The sequence below is a fragment of the Salvelinus sp. IW2-2015 genome, linkage group LG23 (genome assembly GCF_002910315.2).
Source record: "Salvelinus sp. IW2-2015 linkage group LG23, ASM291031v2, whole genome shotgun sequence".
NCBI classification, from domain to species: Eukaryota; Metazoa; Chordata; class Actinopteri; order Salmoniformes; family Salmonidae; genus Salvelinus; species Salvelinus sp. IW2-2015.
The window spans coordinates 27,568,224-27,587,843 of NC_036863.1; the positions used below are offsets into that span (position 1 = coordinate 27,568,224).

The 19,620-nt window shown below is 40.5% G+C and overlaps 1 protein-coding gene across 2 annotated transcripts in view; it reads right to left on the bottom strand.

Annotated features, from left to right (window-relative positions):
- Positions 1–33: 33 nt before the first annotated feature.
- pld2 (phospholipase D2) overlaps positions 34–19,620 on the bottom strand; it is a 40,151-nt gene continuing 20,564 nt past the window's right edge. For both annotated transcript variants that reach the window (XM_023968254.2, XM_023968255.2), the window contains exons 16-24: positions 18,924–19,040; positions 18,717–18,821; positions 17,949–18,037; positions 17,577–17,690; positions 9,443–9,489; positions 7,705–7,839; positions 4,293–4,446; positions 3,506–3,623; positions 34–3,349 (exon numbers count right to left, since the gene is read on the bottom strand). In XM_023968254.2, coding sequence (XP_023824022.1) covers positions 3,125–3,349; positions 3,506–3,623; positions 4,293–4,446; positions 7,705–7,839; positions 9,443–9,489; positions 17,577–17,690; positions 17,949–18,037; positions 18,717–18,821; positions 18,924–19,040 — 1,104 coding nt within the window. In that variant the 3' untranslated portion in view covers positions 34–3,124. The remainder of the gene's footprint in view (positions 3,350–3,505; positions 3,624–4,292; positions 4,447–7,704; positions 7,840–9,442; positions 9,490–17,576; positions 17,691–17,948; positions 18,038–18,716; positions 18,822–18,923; positions 19,041–19,620) is intronic.

Here is a 19,620-nt window from a genome sequence, read left to right on the forward strand (position 1 = left end):
GACGTAACAAAGTAAACGAGACACTCGTTTAACTAGTATATTTAATTCAACMTTTATTTAATTAGGCAAGTCAGTTAAGAACAAATTCTTATTTACAATGACGGCCAAACCCGGACGACGCTGGGACCAATTCTGCGCAGCCCTATGGGATATGTTATGTTTAGTATGGTTACATAAGACATGTAACTTAATAAAGCAAATATGAAAGGAGGGTGGATGGGTGGGTGCCACCTAGCTAACGTTAGCCACAACAAATTGGAATTCGTAACATATATGTATTTAACATTTGTAACATATGAAATGGACATCCACAAATTAATGCATTCCACACCAAATGTAAAATATACTAATTTGAGCATCCCAGATTTTCGATTACTATGTTACATCTACCCCTGAGTCCAGGTTGCAGGCATACATACATTTAATGCACATTAAAATGTTAAAATACAGTGAAAGTTAGTCCTACATGGTTTAAAAATAAGTAGAAAATACTAAAGTCATATAAATGTTATTCAAATGTTAAAGAGCTACAACTCCCCTTCTTTCAACATTCAAAGTAGTATGGTGAATATAATTAACAGAAACAGTAGTGGGAATTCAGAAGTTAAATACAATTCCCTTTCAACTTACAGTGCCGGTGGGCAGGACAGTTGGTCATTATGAGAGGGGGGATTTGAGACAAAATATCTAAAGTATCGTATTATTAAACAGACTTTCCAAATGTGGGTCTGTTGTAAACCCACTTCCTCTTTGCTTACCTCATGTCAAAATAAAAAGTCCTGCACATGCTCCATATGTGGACAAAAAAATGAATAATTCGTGGTGGACTTTTCTTTTGACATGATGTAAGCAGAGAGGAAGTGGGTCTACAACAGACCCACATTTGGAAAGTCTGTTTAATAATACAATACTTTAGATATTTTGTCTCAATTTCCCCCTGAAATAATTACCAACTATCCTACATATATCCACACTAAGTTGAAATGGAATWGTATTTAACTTCTGGCTTCCCACCAATTGTTTTTGTGCAACCCAATACAATTGAAAGCAACGCTAGTGTATGTAAACACACCCGAGTTGCTAAAAGCACCTGTAGTAGTGGTGGTGGTAGAAGCAGTATCACTAAATAAATGTTACTATTTCAGTTAGTCACCTTTTCCTTGATCAAAACTGTCAAAAAATTACTCATCCCATCCAAGATTAGAAACTGTGCTTTACAAAAACAWTTTTTTCTTTGCTCCCCTTTTTCAAAATGTAGTGGAATGTTCTGGACCACTGACAACAGGGTAAGTTAGTAACAATAATTCACTTGGTTGCCATGGTGACGGCAAAAAGACGCAACAATTAAAGCACGCCAGGAGCACCCCCTGAATATCTTTTTCTCATTCCTCTCTATTCGCCCYGTGCCCCTCATATGGTCCTTTGTCTTCCTCTTTTGTCATTGCCTATCTTGCAAATCCAATGACCCTCCTTTTACAGAATTTGCTAGGCCACCTCGTCTTCCATTTTTTCATATACCTCTGTCTGATTCAGTCTAYCGCTCATCTGTCCTTTCCTCTTTCAGCCACAATCTAGTCAGCTCTTTATAACCGTCACCATAACAACCACAAATGTTCTGACAGATTTGCTGGCACTGCATGGAGAGTGGAAGCGAGAGGCAGAGAGAGAAAGAGGGAGAGGCTGAGAGAGACAGAGAGGAGCTATCCACCCACAACCTTGCAACAATAAATGTACGCAATGTTCCTAAATCATCTGAGACTCTTGACTTCTGATCTCCATTCCTCCTCCTGCCTCTCATACAGTGGCATTCTGTTCCTGTTATGTTCTATATTGGCAAACTCGTACCTAAGACCTTTAAAAAAGGAAATACTCAGGTTCAGTATTACAAAAACAAACAAATTTGGTCAGTTGAGTGTGGCAATGATCCAACATTATAAAAATGTACATGTGACATTAAAACAGTGGTAATCCTTCAAATAGCCATGTCTCAAAGTCACTTGGAACATAATTAAAAATAATTTGTAGACAGCAAATTGACCACAAGATGCCCAAACAGATAWAACATTAGACATAATCATTTTAAACCTTGCCTACATTTGTATACAATCACATACACTGAATGCACAAAACATTAGGAACACATTCCCAATATTGAGTTGCACCCCCTTTTGCCCCTCAGAAAAGCCTMAATTCATCAGGGCATGGACTCTACAAGGTGTCGAAAGTGTTCCACAGGGATGCTGGGCCATGTTGTCTCCAATGCTTCCCAGTTGTGTCAAGTTGGCTGGATGACCTTTGGGTGGTGGGCCATTCTTGATACACACAGGAAACTGTTGAGCATCAAAAAACCAGCAGCGTTGCTGTTCTTGACACACTCAAACCGGTGCGCCTGGCCCCTATCATACCCCGTTCAAAGGCAGTTGCCCATTCACCCTCGGAATGGTACACACACACACACACACACACACACACACACAATCTATGTCTCAATTGTCTCAAGGCTTAAAAATCCTCCATTAACCTGTCTCCTCCCCTTCATCTACACTAATTGAAGTGTATTTAACAGGTGACATCAATAAGGGATCATAGCTTTCACCTGGTCAGTCTGTCATGGAAAGAGCAGGTGTTCCTAATGTTTTTTACACTGTGGATATCTCTCCATTATGCGTGGGAATACCTTGGAACAGATTTCCAAAATTAAAATCGCTTGGAGCTGATTTGCTGGTGTTTTTACAGTCTTTTGTGTGTCCCCCAAAAATATATTTTATTTATTTATTTGCTCAGAAAACATGGGGGGCCCAAATAAAATTACCTGTGGGCCACCAATTGGGGAACCCTGGGATACATTATCATCTGGTTTGTTTTGAAATGTTTGACYGTTTTAACAGAGTTAAAATCCACTCTGTATCAACAGCTATGTAAAAATCTTGCATCTAATTGCATTCTTCGTAGACACATCAGTTAGTGTTTTTTAGCTAGGTCAGTTTAGAATACATTTGTTCCAATCTTTTTATTAATAATGGAGTGGTATCTGGCAAAGGTGATAAAATCTATAAATCTCTCCCCTGCTGTACTGGGATATTTCAGTGTCATCCTGGCTCTTGTGGCTGGTAGCCTGGTACTCTTATGTCCAGAGTCCCGTAGGAGCCATGCCCTCCTTGCTGCCCAGTGGGGGGAGCAGACTCTCCTCTGACAGGAAGTTGAGGGGGAAGTGGACAAGTAGCCCCCTGACGGCCGCCAGCTCCTCTTTAGCCTGTTGGGGGTCTGTGTCACACAGGCGCTCTGTGCCTGAATGCTCCTTCAGCTCCCTCATGCTATGGACAGAGTTGCAGGGGAGGCAGCGGAAGACCTGTTCCAGGTAAAGGGAAGGAAAGTAACAGTCAAGGGGAAAGGTGAGCAGCAGAGAGGACAGGGAGGGAGGTTAAAGGGAAAGAGAGACTAATAACGATGCACATGAAAAAGAGATCCAAACATAGCGTTTAGTCGTATTAATTTACATTTATACCTTGTCATAAATCTTAGCATTCAGTTTTGCCGCCGCATTCCATCCCAACAAGAAAAAAGGGTCACTGATCGGGTCATCAATATCGATCTTGGGGTCAGAATCAGCTCCTAAAAGCACCCTGGGAAGCACATGCACATAGGGTCAGTTACTGCCAAGCAGCTAAGTTAACTGCACATTCAAACTGTTGATAGAGTGACAGTTCGTAATACAGTAGCTGAGTGAAGGTTTGTACACAAATTCATATTTAAAAAAAATAAAAAAACTGAATTCCTTCATACAGAGAATGAAGACCACGCTTGCGCACGATTGTCATCTGATGGTTCCCTTGGAAACTAGAGGATATACTTGGTAGCTGCTGATTCGAGCCAAAACGAATAGCTCTGCTGGCATAATAGGCTTCAGGCAAGCTCTGTGAAGTGTATGCATATTCTGTCTAGGACTCCAAGGGACAGTTTTAGTGCATCACAAATGCCAACAATTACTAATCAATAGATCCATMMACTAGCAGTGGAGTCAGCGTTATTAGTATGTCAGTGTAGGGACCTTGGTTACCCCCTCCCTCACTAACATAAGAATGACTGTGGGAGTTGTTCAGCTCCTTTGAAGTGATTCACTTCTGCAGAGGAGATAACCCTTTCAAGTCCAAACACATCCAGGTTCACCCCAGCTATATCATTTATATACCCCTCAAACTCAGTGAACCTCTCTATCAGTGAACTAATTGAATGTAAAATCACAGAGTGCAGAAGTGTATGGACCCTACTGTCATATTTTCCATAGTCCTGACCTGAAACACTCTTTGCGCAGTGCCAAAGTGAGGGGTCCGGCCTGGTACTCCTCTCCCCCCATCATGGAGGGGACCCTTTCCTCATCCTCTACCAGCAAAGCCAGCTCACTGTCCCGGCTGCCCAGCATACTGCGGTCATTGATATTGGCCGAGCCTGGRTGGGGGGAGCACAGAGAGTGGAGGAAAGAGAGAGAGAGCAAAGAGGAGAGTGTAGTGACAGTACTTATATCAGTGATGATGGCCATAGATTCTGCAGCGACTTACTTTATTCTAAGCATGTGAGTTGTTAGCAGCAAACYTTCTTAATACCAAGTTGGGGAAGATAGAAGGTTAACAAAAAACGCTGTTTACAAAACCCTTTTCCTGTGTCTCAAGGACTCTTATCTAGCTGAGAGGAGCACCATAATTACCCTACCCAGTCCCAGTGTAATTATAATCATATCATTGTATGGAACCATCCCACTTGGCACAAAGTGGATGAATAAACTTTGTTTTAATGTAATTTTTCAACGTATTGTGACATGAAATCTACTTGGAAAATACATTAGATTTGAAAAAAGTAATCAAAGTAAACTGTTGTTTTGAGGGTGAAATTTCAACCACAGGATTATGTCATCATGGTAACCAATTTTCAACATAGACAAACATTGTATAAAATATGTTTAGTTTGTACCTTTGAAACAACGTCAGATCTTCAACATTATATCCACTATCAGAAGAAAACTATAGGCTGTGCAGCACCTCCTACTGGAAAGTTGATTATCTATAGCTATCTGTTTGGTCTCCCATCCAGGATTTTAACAAAGCCCAGCCCTTCTTAACTTTGATTTGTCACAGACTACTACCAATGTGCTATCGCGAGAATGATTATTGAGAGATCTCTTAATAACTAAATAGATTCACTGTTGTTATTAAATTCATTCCAAAGGGTAGGTTTAACAGAGCAAATGTTAAAGGATAGGACTATATCGACTCAAACATTATTTAAAGTGCATTTAAAGTTTGATTTTATTTTATCTACTCCTATTCTTTAAAGAGATGCTCCGGTACTTTTGTATACTTTTTAGCCAGTAGTTCTGAAAGTAGCACTCATGAGCCAAAAGTGGTCTTTGGAAATTGCGTACTTCATCACATTTGTGCAGATATGTACACCACATAATTGCTCTCTCTCTCTCTCTCTTTCTCTCTCTGCTGTGTGTGAGCATCTTGATAGCTGTCACTCAAATGGTGAGGGGCTGAAGCTCATTGGCTGAAATTCGAATGGCTAGGGGACTGGCTCACATGGGGGGAAATGATTCAGCACAGCTTCCAGAAACAATTGCTATAATCTAAACAGAATCTCAAACAGCACTGATCACTTCCACTATGTACTTTTAATGTAACTTCAACTGCAATCCAGGTCATTTGGTTGTGCTATTAGATGAAGCACAGTGATAATACATAAAGTTATTGTATAAATACAAAATATATGACACTGATTTTCAATTTTAACTTTGTTGTGCTTTTAAATGGTTGAAAGTGCAGTAATAACACATTTATATGTTTTTAACTWATCCAAAAATCAGACATTGTTTTTCCATTGGTATTTGGTAGTGCTTTTAGATGGTTGAAAGCATATAGTGACAAAGGGACATTGGGAATTAAACAAACTTCTGGTTGTCTTTTTGAGTGGKTTAATAAAAGGTTGAAATCGCATTGATCAACAACCACCTAATATCAACAAATGTCCACGTTGAAATGACGTGGTTGTGCCAGTTCATAGACGGTACGAGTCTCAAGTTTGGGGAAGCTAATTTTCACCATAAAAATGCACCTTTATAATAAAGCATTCCATGCATAATCACATTTGCAGACTTATGTAAGATAGCCTACTATTCCTAATGTGATGAGTAGATAGGATAGTCATAATTTAGCCTAATAATATAACTCAAACACTGTTCRCAAAAAGACTGTTCAAAGCAGCGTGTGGTGGAATAGGCCTAGACTAGGGTATATTTAAGTAATAMGGCCCGAGGAGGTGTAGTATATGGCTAATATACCATGGTTAAGGGATGTTCTTAGGCACAACGCAAAACCGAGTGCCTGGGTACAGACCTTAGCCGTGGTATATTGGCCCTATAACGCCCAAGATGCCTTATTGCTATTATACACTGGTTACCAATGTAATTAGAGCAATAAAAATAAAATGTTTTGTCATACCCGTGGTATACGGTCTGATATACCACGGCTGTCAGCCAAATCAGCATTCAGGGCTCAAACCACCCAGTTTATAATAGATACATTTCTTACCCTTTCTTTTCACAGAAAAAAATGTGGCCTTTTATAAACGAATTTCATGCAATTCTACTATACTTTATTTGACTGGAGACATTAGTATAATCTTTTAAAATACAATAACAATACTCTGCTAACTGACAAATAGATCATTAAAAATGATGTTGTCTGCAACGTTCTAATAGGCCAACAAAAAGGGGAGACACAAATACTGTCCAAAAACAAAGTGTCACTGACCCAATGATAAARACAGTGAATATGCGCACTCACCGGGGATATGGCCGATGCTACGCTGCTGCCAATAAGATAGGCTAATGTTCGCTCAATTAAGTTGTGAATTTGTTAAGTTCCTTTACAGGAATAGCCATTTGTTTTCCAAATGATGTTTTCCCGCGATTGTAATTTGAAATATTGCGATATGCCTGGCTGGGCTTCTCGTTCACTGACATTCGCAACTCAACAATCATCTATTTGGTATTTTCCAAACGCGCTGCCCAAATTGCAGGCCCTTCCGACARGCTATGCGATTTAAAACAATCCACAGCTTTTTATTTTTAAGGAGCTAATGATTCTCCGATCCTCCAAAATCATCCTTTCTGGTGTACTAGCCTTTTTTGAATGATTGTATTTATTTCTGTATAGATAGGAGTAGGCTAATTAGGCTATATTATTTTGGCAATTTAATTCAATTTACTTTAGGGGAAGCTTAGCTTAGCAGTGGGATGCCAGATGAAGAGTTTCAGTGGGTGGTACCAAAAGGGAGGGACATTACACAGTGAGGAGTGCATGTGTATAAACATCCTACTACAAACCATAACATATTGTATAACGATATTATTAAAGATCGCATTAATCTTTAATGAGGGTGGTGMCTTTTAAGTTCCCCTCCCTCACCCTCCCCTTAAGTCCAGGATGGATGTATATATAGCAGCATGTTTTTTCATCTTGTGATTATTATGCAGAGACAGTAATCACAGACATCATTGGAAATGGCACCCTAACCCCTATTTAGTACACTACTTTTGTCAAGAGCAAAATGACTGCATTATATAAGGAATAAGGTGCCATTCCAGACACAATTATGTCCCATCCCATCTCTGAATCTGTATCAAGTATGGCTGTGATGATGGTGACTCACCGATGATGTAGCGGCGGTCATCAGCTATGAGGGTCTTGCTGTGTACGTAGATGAGCTCTGTGACCAGGGACTGGGAGATCTGGGAGTGCTTGCGCAGGCCACACAGGGTGATGTACTTGCTCCACTGGTTCTCAACTGGGGGGAGGGGGACACACTGGTTGGTTGGCACACTGGCATAGAGCTGAAGCCAATGAAAAAATGAACGCTAAGGAAACGGGAGCGCAATTTAAACATGAGAAGACACATGGCATTATCGGAAAAGAGGATGGACTGATTAAGTATGAGGAGAATGGAGAACTATACTATAGTTAGTATAGATAGTATAGATAGTAAAGCCAGATACACAAAAAGTATGTGATCACCCCTTCAAAATGAGTGGAATCCGCTATTTCAGCCACACCCGTTGCTGACAGGTGTATAAAAATCGAGCACACAGCCATGCAATCTCCATAGACAAACATTGGCAGTAGAATGGCCCATACTGAAGAGCTCAGTGACTTTCAATGTTGCACCGTCATAGAATTTTCAACAAGTCAGTTCGYCAAATTTCTGCCCTGCTAGAGCTGCCCCGGTCAACTGTAAGTGCTGTTATTGTGCAATGGAAATGTCTAGGAGCAACAGCCGCGAAGTGGTAGGCCACACAAGGTCACAGAGYGGAACTGCAGAGTGCTGAAGCGCGTAAAAATCGTCTGCATTCGGTTACAACACTCACCGCCAAGTTCCAAACTGCCTCTGGAAGCAACGTCAGCACAAAAACTGTTCGTCGGGAATTTCATGAAATGGGTTTCCATGGCCAAGCTGCCGCAAACAAGCCTAAGATCATCATGCACAATGCCAAGCGTCGGCTGGAGTGGTGTAAAGCTCGCCACCATTGGACTCTGGAGGAGTGGAAACGCGTTCTCTGGAGTGATGAATCACAATGCACCATATGGCAGTCCGATGGATGAATCTGGGTTTGGCGGATGCCAGGAGAACGCTACCTGCCCGAATGCATAGTGCCAACTGTAAAGTTTGGTGTAGGAGGAATAATGAAAAATCTAGACCAGAGGTGGGCAATTCCAGTCCTCGGTATCACAGTTTTGCCCCAGCTAACACACCTGACTCCAATAATCACTTAATCATGATCTTCAGGTTAAAATGCAATTTCATTAAATCAGCTGTGTTTCCTAGGGATGGAGAAAAAGTGTGACACCAATCAGGCCCCCGAGGACTGGAGTTGCCCACCCCTGATCTAGACGATTCTGTGCTTCCAACTTTTTGGCAACAGTTTGGGGAAGACCCTTTMCTGTTTCAGCATGACAATGCTGTCCATWTAGAAATGGTTTGTCGAGATCGGTGTGGAAGAACTTGACTGGCCTGCACAGACTTCAACCCCATCGAACACCTTTGGGATGAATTGGAACGCCGACTGCGAGCACAACATCAGTGACCGACCTCACTAATGCTCTTGTAGCTGAATGGAAGCAAGTCCACRCAGCAATGTTCCAACATCTAGTGGAAAGCCTTCCCAGAAGAGTGGAGGCTGTTATAGCAGCAAAGGGGGGACCAACTCCATATTAATGCCCATGATTTTGGAATGAGATGTTCGACGAGCAGGTGTCCACATACTTTTSGCCATGTAGTGTACCTACTATGAGTCTTCAGTTAGCGGSAGGATAAGCCAAACATAAGAGAAAAAGACAAGCAGAAATGTTATCAGAGATGACAGATATTAGGTTGAATTGGAAAGAAAACTCACGTTCTCTCAATCTCATCAGTATGGAGTACTCTCCACGGCACATGGTCCTGTGACAAATACATATTACAAATCAACAACAATCTCAGTTGTCTAAAAMACAAATCACTACAAAATGTATGTTTTAACATCATACAGTATGACATAAGTGATTATGTCTTAGTGTCTATGCAGTAAAACAAAATTGGTTCTGTGAAAGTTCCCAGAACATTAGTTAGGTCTCTGCAATGTTCTCATAACACAAAATTGATGACTATAGAATGTGTATAAAACGTTTGCCTGATGTTGCAAGAACGTTCTTAGAACACATTTACAGTCTGGTGAAAACATTGTGGGGACATCACAAAATATATGTTACCAAAACACAAAAACTTTCCAGCTGTGTGGCTGATTCTACAATGTTTCTTTTAGGGTACAAAAATATTCACCTGATGTTCCAAGAACGTTCCTAGCACACATTTAATCTGTTCTTTAAAAGGTTCCCAAAATATTTATTTAGGTTGTGGGAACATTGTGGTTATATGACACGAGATAGCATTTTGGGAACCTAAAACTGTCCAGTTGTGCTGACATTCAGAAAATGTTTATATCAGAGTACACAAAACATTCCTTTGTTGTTGCAAGAATGTTGACAGAACAGCCKTTCTGGGTTCTTTAAACGGTTCCCAGAACATTTAATTAGGTTGTGGGATCAGTGTGGGTACATTACAAGAGATAYATTCCTAAAACACAAAAWATGCTCAGTTGTGATGACATTCATACAATGTTTAAATTGGGTTGCACAGGAAAATCCTAGAATATTGTAAAAATGTTGAAAGAACAACACCTGGTCTAAGGTCTTTAGTTTCCCAGAACATTTAATTAAGTTATGGTAGTTGTCTGGGATGTTGCAAGAATATTCTTGTAATTTTCATATAGGTTGCACAGAACATTCCCACAATGTTGCACAATTTCCCAAAAMGTATGTTTTTATGACGTTCATATCGTATTTGTTTAAAGTTTAAAATAATAGTCCATTGATGTTCACGAATACATTTACCTCTTGGAGGTCCGCAGGACATTTCAAGAACATTTAGAAAATGTTATATTTAAGTTTTACCTACTATTACAACAACATTCTCAACATTCTGTACCTCCTTAAAGCATAAGAAAGCCAATTGGAATATATCCCCATTATGTTTCTCTCCAGATTTAAATGGCAATTTGCATTTGAGAGCTGTACTGTAGGTGATAGAGCGACACATGGGATTATATTTTTATTCATAGGACATTTGAACAGCATTTAAAATCATACAAACGCAACCATATTTTTTACACTTTATATGTTGACAGTCTGGACATTATTTCATTCATGGGGCATTTGAACAGCATTTAATCAAACWAACACAACCACTCTTCATATGTTGACAATCTTCATATCCACAAGGACATGGATAATATACCTTTAGCTGTTTTKTCTATGCATCGGCAGGACAGAACAGCAGCTTGGGGTAAAACTCAAGGGAGAGGTCTGTGTCTCTTTATTAACWAAAGCTGGTGCGCGATCTCTAATTGAATAACCCCGTAAGGTCGATGTCCATGCCCCCAAGGAAATGTAATTAGCATAATAAAAAAATCCCCATAAAATCCCSATCAGTTTAAACTAGAGATATCTGTTTTTTGCATTGGATGCATCTCAATCCACCGCATCCGCCTATGTCACACTTCTGCGGTGAAAGGTGACAGAGCTAGAGTGGTGTTTGTCAGACCATGAGACATCCCGAAAGTTGGTCTTCTCACAAAATCTTCTGTAGTGGTTTATGACCCCTCTATGGACAGATGAGACTCTGACGACACGTACACTACCGTTCAAAGTTGGGGTCACTTAGAAATGTCCTTGTTTTAAAGAAAAGCACATTTTTTGTCCATTAAAATAACATAAAATTGATCAGAAATTACGTGAGACATTGTTAATGTTGTAAATGATATTGTAGCTGGAAATGGCAGATTTTCAATGGAATATCTACATAGGCGTACAAGAGGCCCATTATCAGCAACCATCACTCCTGTGTTCCAATGGCACGTTGTGTTAGCTAATCCAAGTTGATCATTTTAAAAGGCTAATTGATCATTAGAAAACCCTTTTCAATTATGTTAGCACAGCTGAAAACTGTTCTGATAAAAGAAGCAATAAAACTGCTTCTTTAGACTAGTTAAGGAACTGGAGCATCAGCATTTGTGGTGTTCGATTACAGGCTCAAAATGGCTAGAAACAAATAACTTTCTTCTGAAACTCATCAGTCTATTCTTGTTCTGAGAAATGAAGGTATTCCATGCAAGAAATTTGCCAAGAAACTGAAGATCTCGTACAACGCTGTGTCCTACTCCCTTCAAGAACAGCGCAAACTGGCCCTAACCAGAATAGAGAGAGTGGAGGCCCCGTGCACAACTGAGCAAGAGGACAAGTACATTAGAGTGTCTAGTTTGAGAAACAGACGCCTCGCAAGTCCTCAACTGGCAGCTTCATGAAATAGTACCCGCAAAACACCAGTCTCAACGTCAACAGTGAAGAGGCGACTCCAGGATTCTGGCCTTCTAGGCAGAGTTGCAAAGAAAAAGCCATTCTCAGACTGGCCAAAAAAAGAAAGACTAAGATGGGCAAAAAGACACAGACACTGGACAGAGGAACTCTGCTAGAAGGCCAGCATCCGGAGTCGTTTCCAGCTACAATGTAATTTACACATTAACAATATCTACACTGTATTTCTGATCAATTTGATGTTATTTTAAATTGACAAAAAAATTGCTTTTCTGTCAAAAACAAGGACATTTCTAAGTGACCCCAAACTTTCAACGGTAGTTACATGTCGGTTGTTTTGCTTTAGGACGCCCACATGCCTCACACGACTGCCTGAAGGTCCCCCGGTACTAATTGAAAACTGTATGGAGGCATATACTGTTTAGTGCCACAAATAAGGGGAATAAGGAGGAAGGAGTAGGCTGTCCTTGTAAACAAATTTGTTCTTAACTGACTTGCCTAGTTAAATAAAAGGTTACACTAAGAGCATAACATTTCTACACCCTAATTGTAGTCTAACCAAGACCAAAATGGAATTCAGCCAAAAAAAAAATCTAATTGATTTATCAAGACCAGTCCCCATGCTTTCTCACTGCAACGCAAAACGGTGCTAAAATAGTTGTAGGCTATTGCTTCAAATCCTATTGCTTCTAACTTCAATATGCTTTAAATAAATAAGACCTACACCACTTTTAACAGCACATTACTCAACACATGTCGCTAACGGTACGCCTACAGTATATCGAAAATAAATATGACGTGACTCTCCGCCAATAATTACATATAGAGGATTGAAGGATATTTATGTAATTCAGTGTATTTAGTCCCATAGTAATTTGTTATGGATCCATAACTAAATAAACATTTGCATTTTGAAAGAGTTTTTTATAATTATTTTTTTAACTGAAAGCATAATGATGGCATTATTAGTTACATTGTTTTAGCTTGAACGTGCAGACTGGCACTAAGAACAGCGGGAACGTTTCCCTAGTCAGCGCCATTATTAGAGTGTTGCTCTGTGCTACCCAGTGTGGTGGGGCGGGGGTCCACCCCCCCCATCTCCCTTCCTCCTCCTCCCTTCCCCATGGGCTAGGTCCGTCTTCTGTGCGTGGATCTGCGGCCCATCCCGTGCCCTCGTGCCTTGAACCTCGTGCGCTTTCAGTGGATACAGCTGGAGAACAGCAAGGCAATCCCATTGTGCGCCACTCGGGAGCCATGASCAATATATATTGTCCTGCTAATAACAGGGTTAATAATATATCTGTGAGAATATCCAAGGGGCTTTTATATAATTCCTAATTAATAATAATAATAATATTAATAATAGCTTTGATTAAAAAATACAATTTTGGAGATGATTTCATTTTTAAATAATGTAAAATGAGCAAGAAATACAGTCATCTCATGGGTCTCCCAGCTGAGGCCGGCACGGGTATTGAACCAGACTCTGTAGCAACACAGCTTGCACTGCTATGCAGYGTCTTAGACCATGCGCCACTTAGGCGCTGTACAACGTGACCGGTCGGTCGGGAGTCATTTAAACCTTCACAGTGTAGGTTGGAAAAAGTATGTGAACCCCTAGGCTAATGACTTCTCCAAAAGCTAATTGGAGTCAGGAGTCAACTAACCTGGAGTCCAATCAATGAGATGCTATTTAGAGCCGCCTTGCCCAATAAAAAACTCACAAAATTTGAGTTTGCGTTTCACAAGAAGCATTGCCTGATGTGAACCATGCCTCAAACAAAATAAATCTCAGAAGACCTAAGATTAAGAATTGTTGACTTGCATAAAGCTGGAAAGGGTTACAAAAGTATCTCTAAAAGTCTTGATGCTCATCAGTCCATGGTAAGACAMATTGTCTATAAACAGAGAAAGTTCAGCACTGTTGCTACTCTCTCTAGGAGTGGCCATCCTGCAAAGAYGACTACAAGAGCACAGCGCAGAATGCTCAATGAGGTTAAGAAGCTCAACAAAAGTTGGGTGATGCAACTGGACAACAACACAAAACACAGAAGTAAATCAACAACAGAATGGCTTCAACAGAAGAAAATACGCCTTCTGGAGTGGCCCAGTCAGAGTCCTGACCTCAACCCGATTGAGATGTTGTGGCATGACCTCAAGAGAGCAGTTCACACTAGACATCCCAAGAATGCTGAACTGAAACAGTTTTGTGAAGAGGAATGGTCCAAAATTCCTTCTGACCGTTGTGCAGGTCTGATCCGCAACTACAGAAAACATTTGGTTGAGGTTATTGCTGCCAAAAGWAGGGTCAACCAGTTATTAAATCCAAGGGTTCACATACTTTTCCACTCTGCACTGTGAATGTTTACACGGTGTGTTCAATAAAGACATGAAAACKTATAATTGTTTGTGTTATTAGTTTAAGCAGACTGTTTGTCTATTGTTGTGACCTAGATGAAGATCAGATCAAATTTTATTACCAATTTATGTAGAACTCCAGGTATTTCCAAAGGGTTCACATACCTTTTCTTGCCACGGTATGTGTTGTGATAATTGCGTTGTTTGCTCTATAMCCTGTTAATTCATATGTCTTCCGACCGTGATCTAAAGGTCGAGACAATAAGAAGACACTGTAGCAGAATTCAACCACACCTTTGTTTCAACACAAAAAYGATAGCAACCTCTGTCCMCAAAGCATATTGCATGTACAGTAACAGACAGTTAGATGACCTACAGCATGRTCAAGCAAGTTAATGTTTCCGACATTTTCGGACCACTAAACAACTATTGATTTAGAACCACAGAGATACCGCAAGTCGCAAAGAAAACAGGAGCTGCCTCCACTATTCCAGCACCATTTCAACATCATCAAATCACCTCTGCTTAGTCTAATACAGTGACAACTAAAAAGAAACCATAAAAACAATTTAGTCCAATCAACGTAAGCTAAATATGATGTGGCTTGTCCATGGCTCTGATTTCTGTGTGCGTGCGAGTTTGTGCAAGTACAAAAACATGTTGACACCCTACTTGTAGAGAAACGCAAATGGATGATGGCTTCCACTCTTATGTTGAAGAAACGGTCTATCACTCTGTCATATAGTACACGCTTTTAGTTTTTGTTGTCCTAGGCTATCTGGTGAAGGGTTCTGACTTCTAAACTTGAATATATGAAATATCCTTATTCATGTCACTGAGGGAGAGAGGGGAATGAAGAACGTATACATTCTGTCAGAATATGTTATTGTTAGACATCAGGGATCCTATGGGGAGGAGTGAGGAATTTGGGGCCGAGGTCAGGTCAGATGAGGTGAGGAAGAACAGATATCAAAGTTCTGTCTAGCAACAGATGTGTATTGGCTGTTCAGAGGTGTAAGGTGGAGATTCAGCTTAGGAGGAAGGGTTAAATATTAGTGCTTGTTTGAWTGTCTTTGTCTCATGCAGCTGTATGACACGGTGGGTGAATAAACTTGGTTTGAGCTTTACTAATCGTCCATGAGTTTTTACTGTGTTTATTTARAACCTAACACTGGCAAAAATGCTTGCTTGCTAGCCTAACTTCCATTCATGGTCAATGTTAGCTAGTCAACATTAGCCATCTACATCGAGCTACAAATTGAACTACTATCCTCTCAGGCCAGGGGCACAACAATGTATGAATTAATGGTTGGATCAAAATTGCAGTTATAATCATTGGTCAATACGGAGAATTAAGTAAAACTACACGTCCAAATCCCTATCTCCATCCATGGCTAATTTAGGAAAGGGACAATTTTATCTAGCTGGCTAGCTAGCCACCGGAGGACAACAACACAACAAGATTCAACAATTCAAGTTTTTCTATCAACGACATATGCTCAGTGACGCCAAATCCAAGCTGGCTTCCCTTGACACTTTTTTTTGGTACGCCAGGACCATTCACTTTTTTTGTCAAAAGGAAGCCAGATACTCACTGGCTTCCCTTGCCTTCAATGCTTTGGGTGGTAACAATATCATACTCGTTTGGATCAGACAGCATCAGAGAGAGACAGAGGGGCGCCGTTTCGCTCGCTTGGATGCTTTCTAGTGAGATACATTCAGCCTCTTGCAAATTGAAGAAAAATTATGAAACACACAGAGAAAAAATAAATTATTAAAAAATATATATTGGTACATTTTGGGGGGAAGCCTGGCTTGCCTTGGCATCCATGAATACACGCCATTGCCTACAATACAGTCCTCAAAWGCGAATTGCCATAAAATCTGGAGATAAACATAATGGGGATGTATTCAAATCTGCTTTAAGGAGCTACACATTTGCATGTTGTGGTAATATTAGGTCAAACTTAAATATACAATTTTATAAATGTTCTTGAAATGTCCTGCGGACCTCCAAGAGATAAATGTATATTGTGTGAACAATGGAATATTATGTTAAACYTTAAAACAATAAGCTATGAACGTCATAAAAACTGACTTGGACATTTTGGAACATTGTGAGAATGTTCTGTGTAACCTTTGTTGAATATCAAAATAATATTCTTGCAACATCCCAGACAACTCACATAACTTAATGAAATATTCTGGGAACCTTCAAAGAACTTAGACCAGGTGTTCTGTAAACATTAAGGGAATGTCCTGTGCACCCTAAAATAAACATTGTACAATCATCCGCACAACTGGGCAGTTGTTTGTGTTTTGGGAACATATATTTTGGGATGTCCCCACCAGACTGTTCCCACAACCTAATAAAAGAACAGACAAAATGTGTTCTGGGAACGTTGTTGCAACATCAGGTGAATGTTTTATACAAATATTGTACACTGAGTGTACAAAACATTAAGAACACCTTCCTATTATTGAGTTGCACCCCTCCCCCCCACCCTTGATACACATGGAAAACTGTTGAGTGTGAAAAACGAAAAACCGAGCAGCATTGCAGTTCTTGACACAAACCGGTGCGCCTGGCATCTACTACCATATCCCTTTCAAAAGGCACTTAAAATCTGTTGTTTTACCTATTCACCCTCTGAATGGCACACATACACAATCCATGTCTCATTTGTCTCAAGGCTCAAACATTCTTCTTTAATCTGTCTCCTCCCATTCAATTACACTGATTGAAGTGGATTTAACAARTGACATCAATAAGGAATCATAGCTTTCACCTGGCCAGTCTATGCCATGGAAAGAGCAGGTGTTCATAATGTTTTGTACACTCAGTGTATAATCTTCAGCACAACTGGACAGTTTTTGTCTAATGAGAACATTTGCCGCAACCTAACGAATGTCACAGAACCAATTTTGTTTGCTTGGAAAACATGACTGGTACATTGTGTTATTACATTACCTGGAAACCTAATGAKAACTTTTAGGGGACTGTTCTGTGGTGGCTGTTACASATGTTGTGCACAATATTTTAGTAAATGTTAGAACATTCCAAGGATATTTCATGACATTTTTGGGGGGGAGAATGTTACCATCCTAATGTTAGATAAAACCCTAACTATAACTTAATGGGAATCTTAGCTAATGTTCTGGAAATGTTCCCAGTTTGCTGGGTACAGTGTGTGTGTGTGTGTATGTGTGTGTGAACGTGTGTGTGAGCGTGCATGAAGGCCCATAAGGGAGGGTTCTGACCTGTAAGTGAAGTGTAGTATAGCTTGGATGGCATTCCCACCTCCCTCACGGATGTCTCCTTCAAACCCAGGCAGCAGGGGCACCACCACAAACACCCTGTATTTCTTCTGCTCACTGAGGAACAGCAAGAGAGTTATGGAATGGGGTAGCAGAGGAGAGAGAGTTATATAGAAAGAAACTATTGGCAACAATGTATTTGTAACATAAACAATATTGAATCATGATAATTTAACTTTACTTATCGAAACAGCTAATCAACAGACAAACATGTATAAAACATGTATAAACCAGTCCAGTAATATCATGTTATACAGTAAGCCAAGCTGTGTGTTGACAGGTTAAACTCAGACAGACATGGTGGTAGAACCACACCTGTGTGCACGTAGGATCCTCTTCACGATCGCGTCACCAATGCCATTGTGCACGTTCTTCCCGTCAGCACAGCTGATGAAGAACTGGTTCTGAGAGCAGAGAGGTAGAGAGAGCGACAGATGGAATCTCTGTCAGAGCCGTGCATATATGGCTCTGGTCTCTGTTTGATGCTGTGGGGTGTGATGGGTAGGGAGCTGGACTTGTGACCAGGAAGGGACATTGCTGTTAAAGCATTCAGACTTCAAGCTGCTCACATAGAACAGCAAATAAAACCCACATGACAATGTTAGAGAGACAGGAATAGGCAGGGATCGGGAAATAAAGCAAGGTTGGGAGAAAATACATCTTTCTAACCCTTGTGTCCCATTAATAAACAACCATTTCCAGTTAAAAGAGATATGGAAACAATGCATATTTAAAAACAAACACCTCATTGAACTATTCATCTCATTTGAAAATCTATGCATTCAATTGGACTTGATAGCACTAGGATCATGTGGACTGTGGAGGCACATGAGGGCGGTCATTATCTCAACCTTGAGCTGTTGACTTCAGTACAGAGACACAGTCACAAGACTGTGGGGGAGGCCAGGGCACTGTCTGGCGTAACAAAAAACAACCTTGTCCCCTGGTTGATTTCTACCTGCAGCAAGCAAACAGGTAGAGAGGATGGATACGGCATGGAAGTAGTGTGGTTATGAGTCTGGTAAATGAGTGCAATGAAATAATGTGTATGTAATGTASGTAATGTGCTGGTAGCAGAGTTACCTCGATGTAGATGTAGTGTTCGCTGTTCTCGATGGTATGAATGTAGGCATTGAGGATAGAGCTCTCACAAGTTCCGGCTGACCAGCGATCCACAGAACGCAACACCTGAGAGAAAGAGAGGAGAATAATGGAAATAAATACACAATTGGTGGTAAAAAGATAGGCATTTCTCTGTGAGCTTGTATGTGTCTGGGTGAGCATGTGTACCTGCACGGAGGCCTTCCCGGAGCCAGGCACAGTGAATGGCAGTGGGTCAACAGTACTGTGAGACTTGGGCAGAAGGCAAGGGAAGAACTTGCCTCGGATGTTCTTGTACTTAAAGATCTGCAGGCAGACAAAGCAAAGACAATAAGAGCCAGATGTCTCTCTCACATAACCCTAGGGGCTCTTTTCGGCTGGCGCTAAGGAGGCGCAAGTGTTAAACGCACGTTAGTTTGCAATTTCGTCATTTAAAAACTCTCGCACTGGCATTTTCCACCACTTACGCCAGGTTCGGCAATWTACCTGTCTAATATCAGCACACTTGCATTTAGGTGGGAGGGGTGACAATATTTGAGGTGTGTCTTTAAAGACAAGCAAAAAGTCACCATTTCATGCAGCACCAAAGGGAGGTTTTAAGACCCACCAAAAGACAGGTCTTAAAGGTAATGCCGTTGGTAATGGCATGGATTTTGAGAGCGGAAGCGCAGCCTATCCAGCCCTGACACAGCCAGTGAATCTCGTATTTAGAAACATAAAAAAATTACAGGTCCCCCCATTTTGTAGACATAGCCTATTTAAAACAAGTTTTTTGGGGGTGGTGGGGAATTTGACTAGAATGATTAACTCTTTTAAAGCCTTATCAATGRTGAATTTAATCTTGCTAATTGACAAAGTTTGGCATGTCCAYGGTACAGACATAATG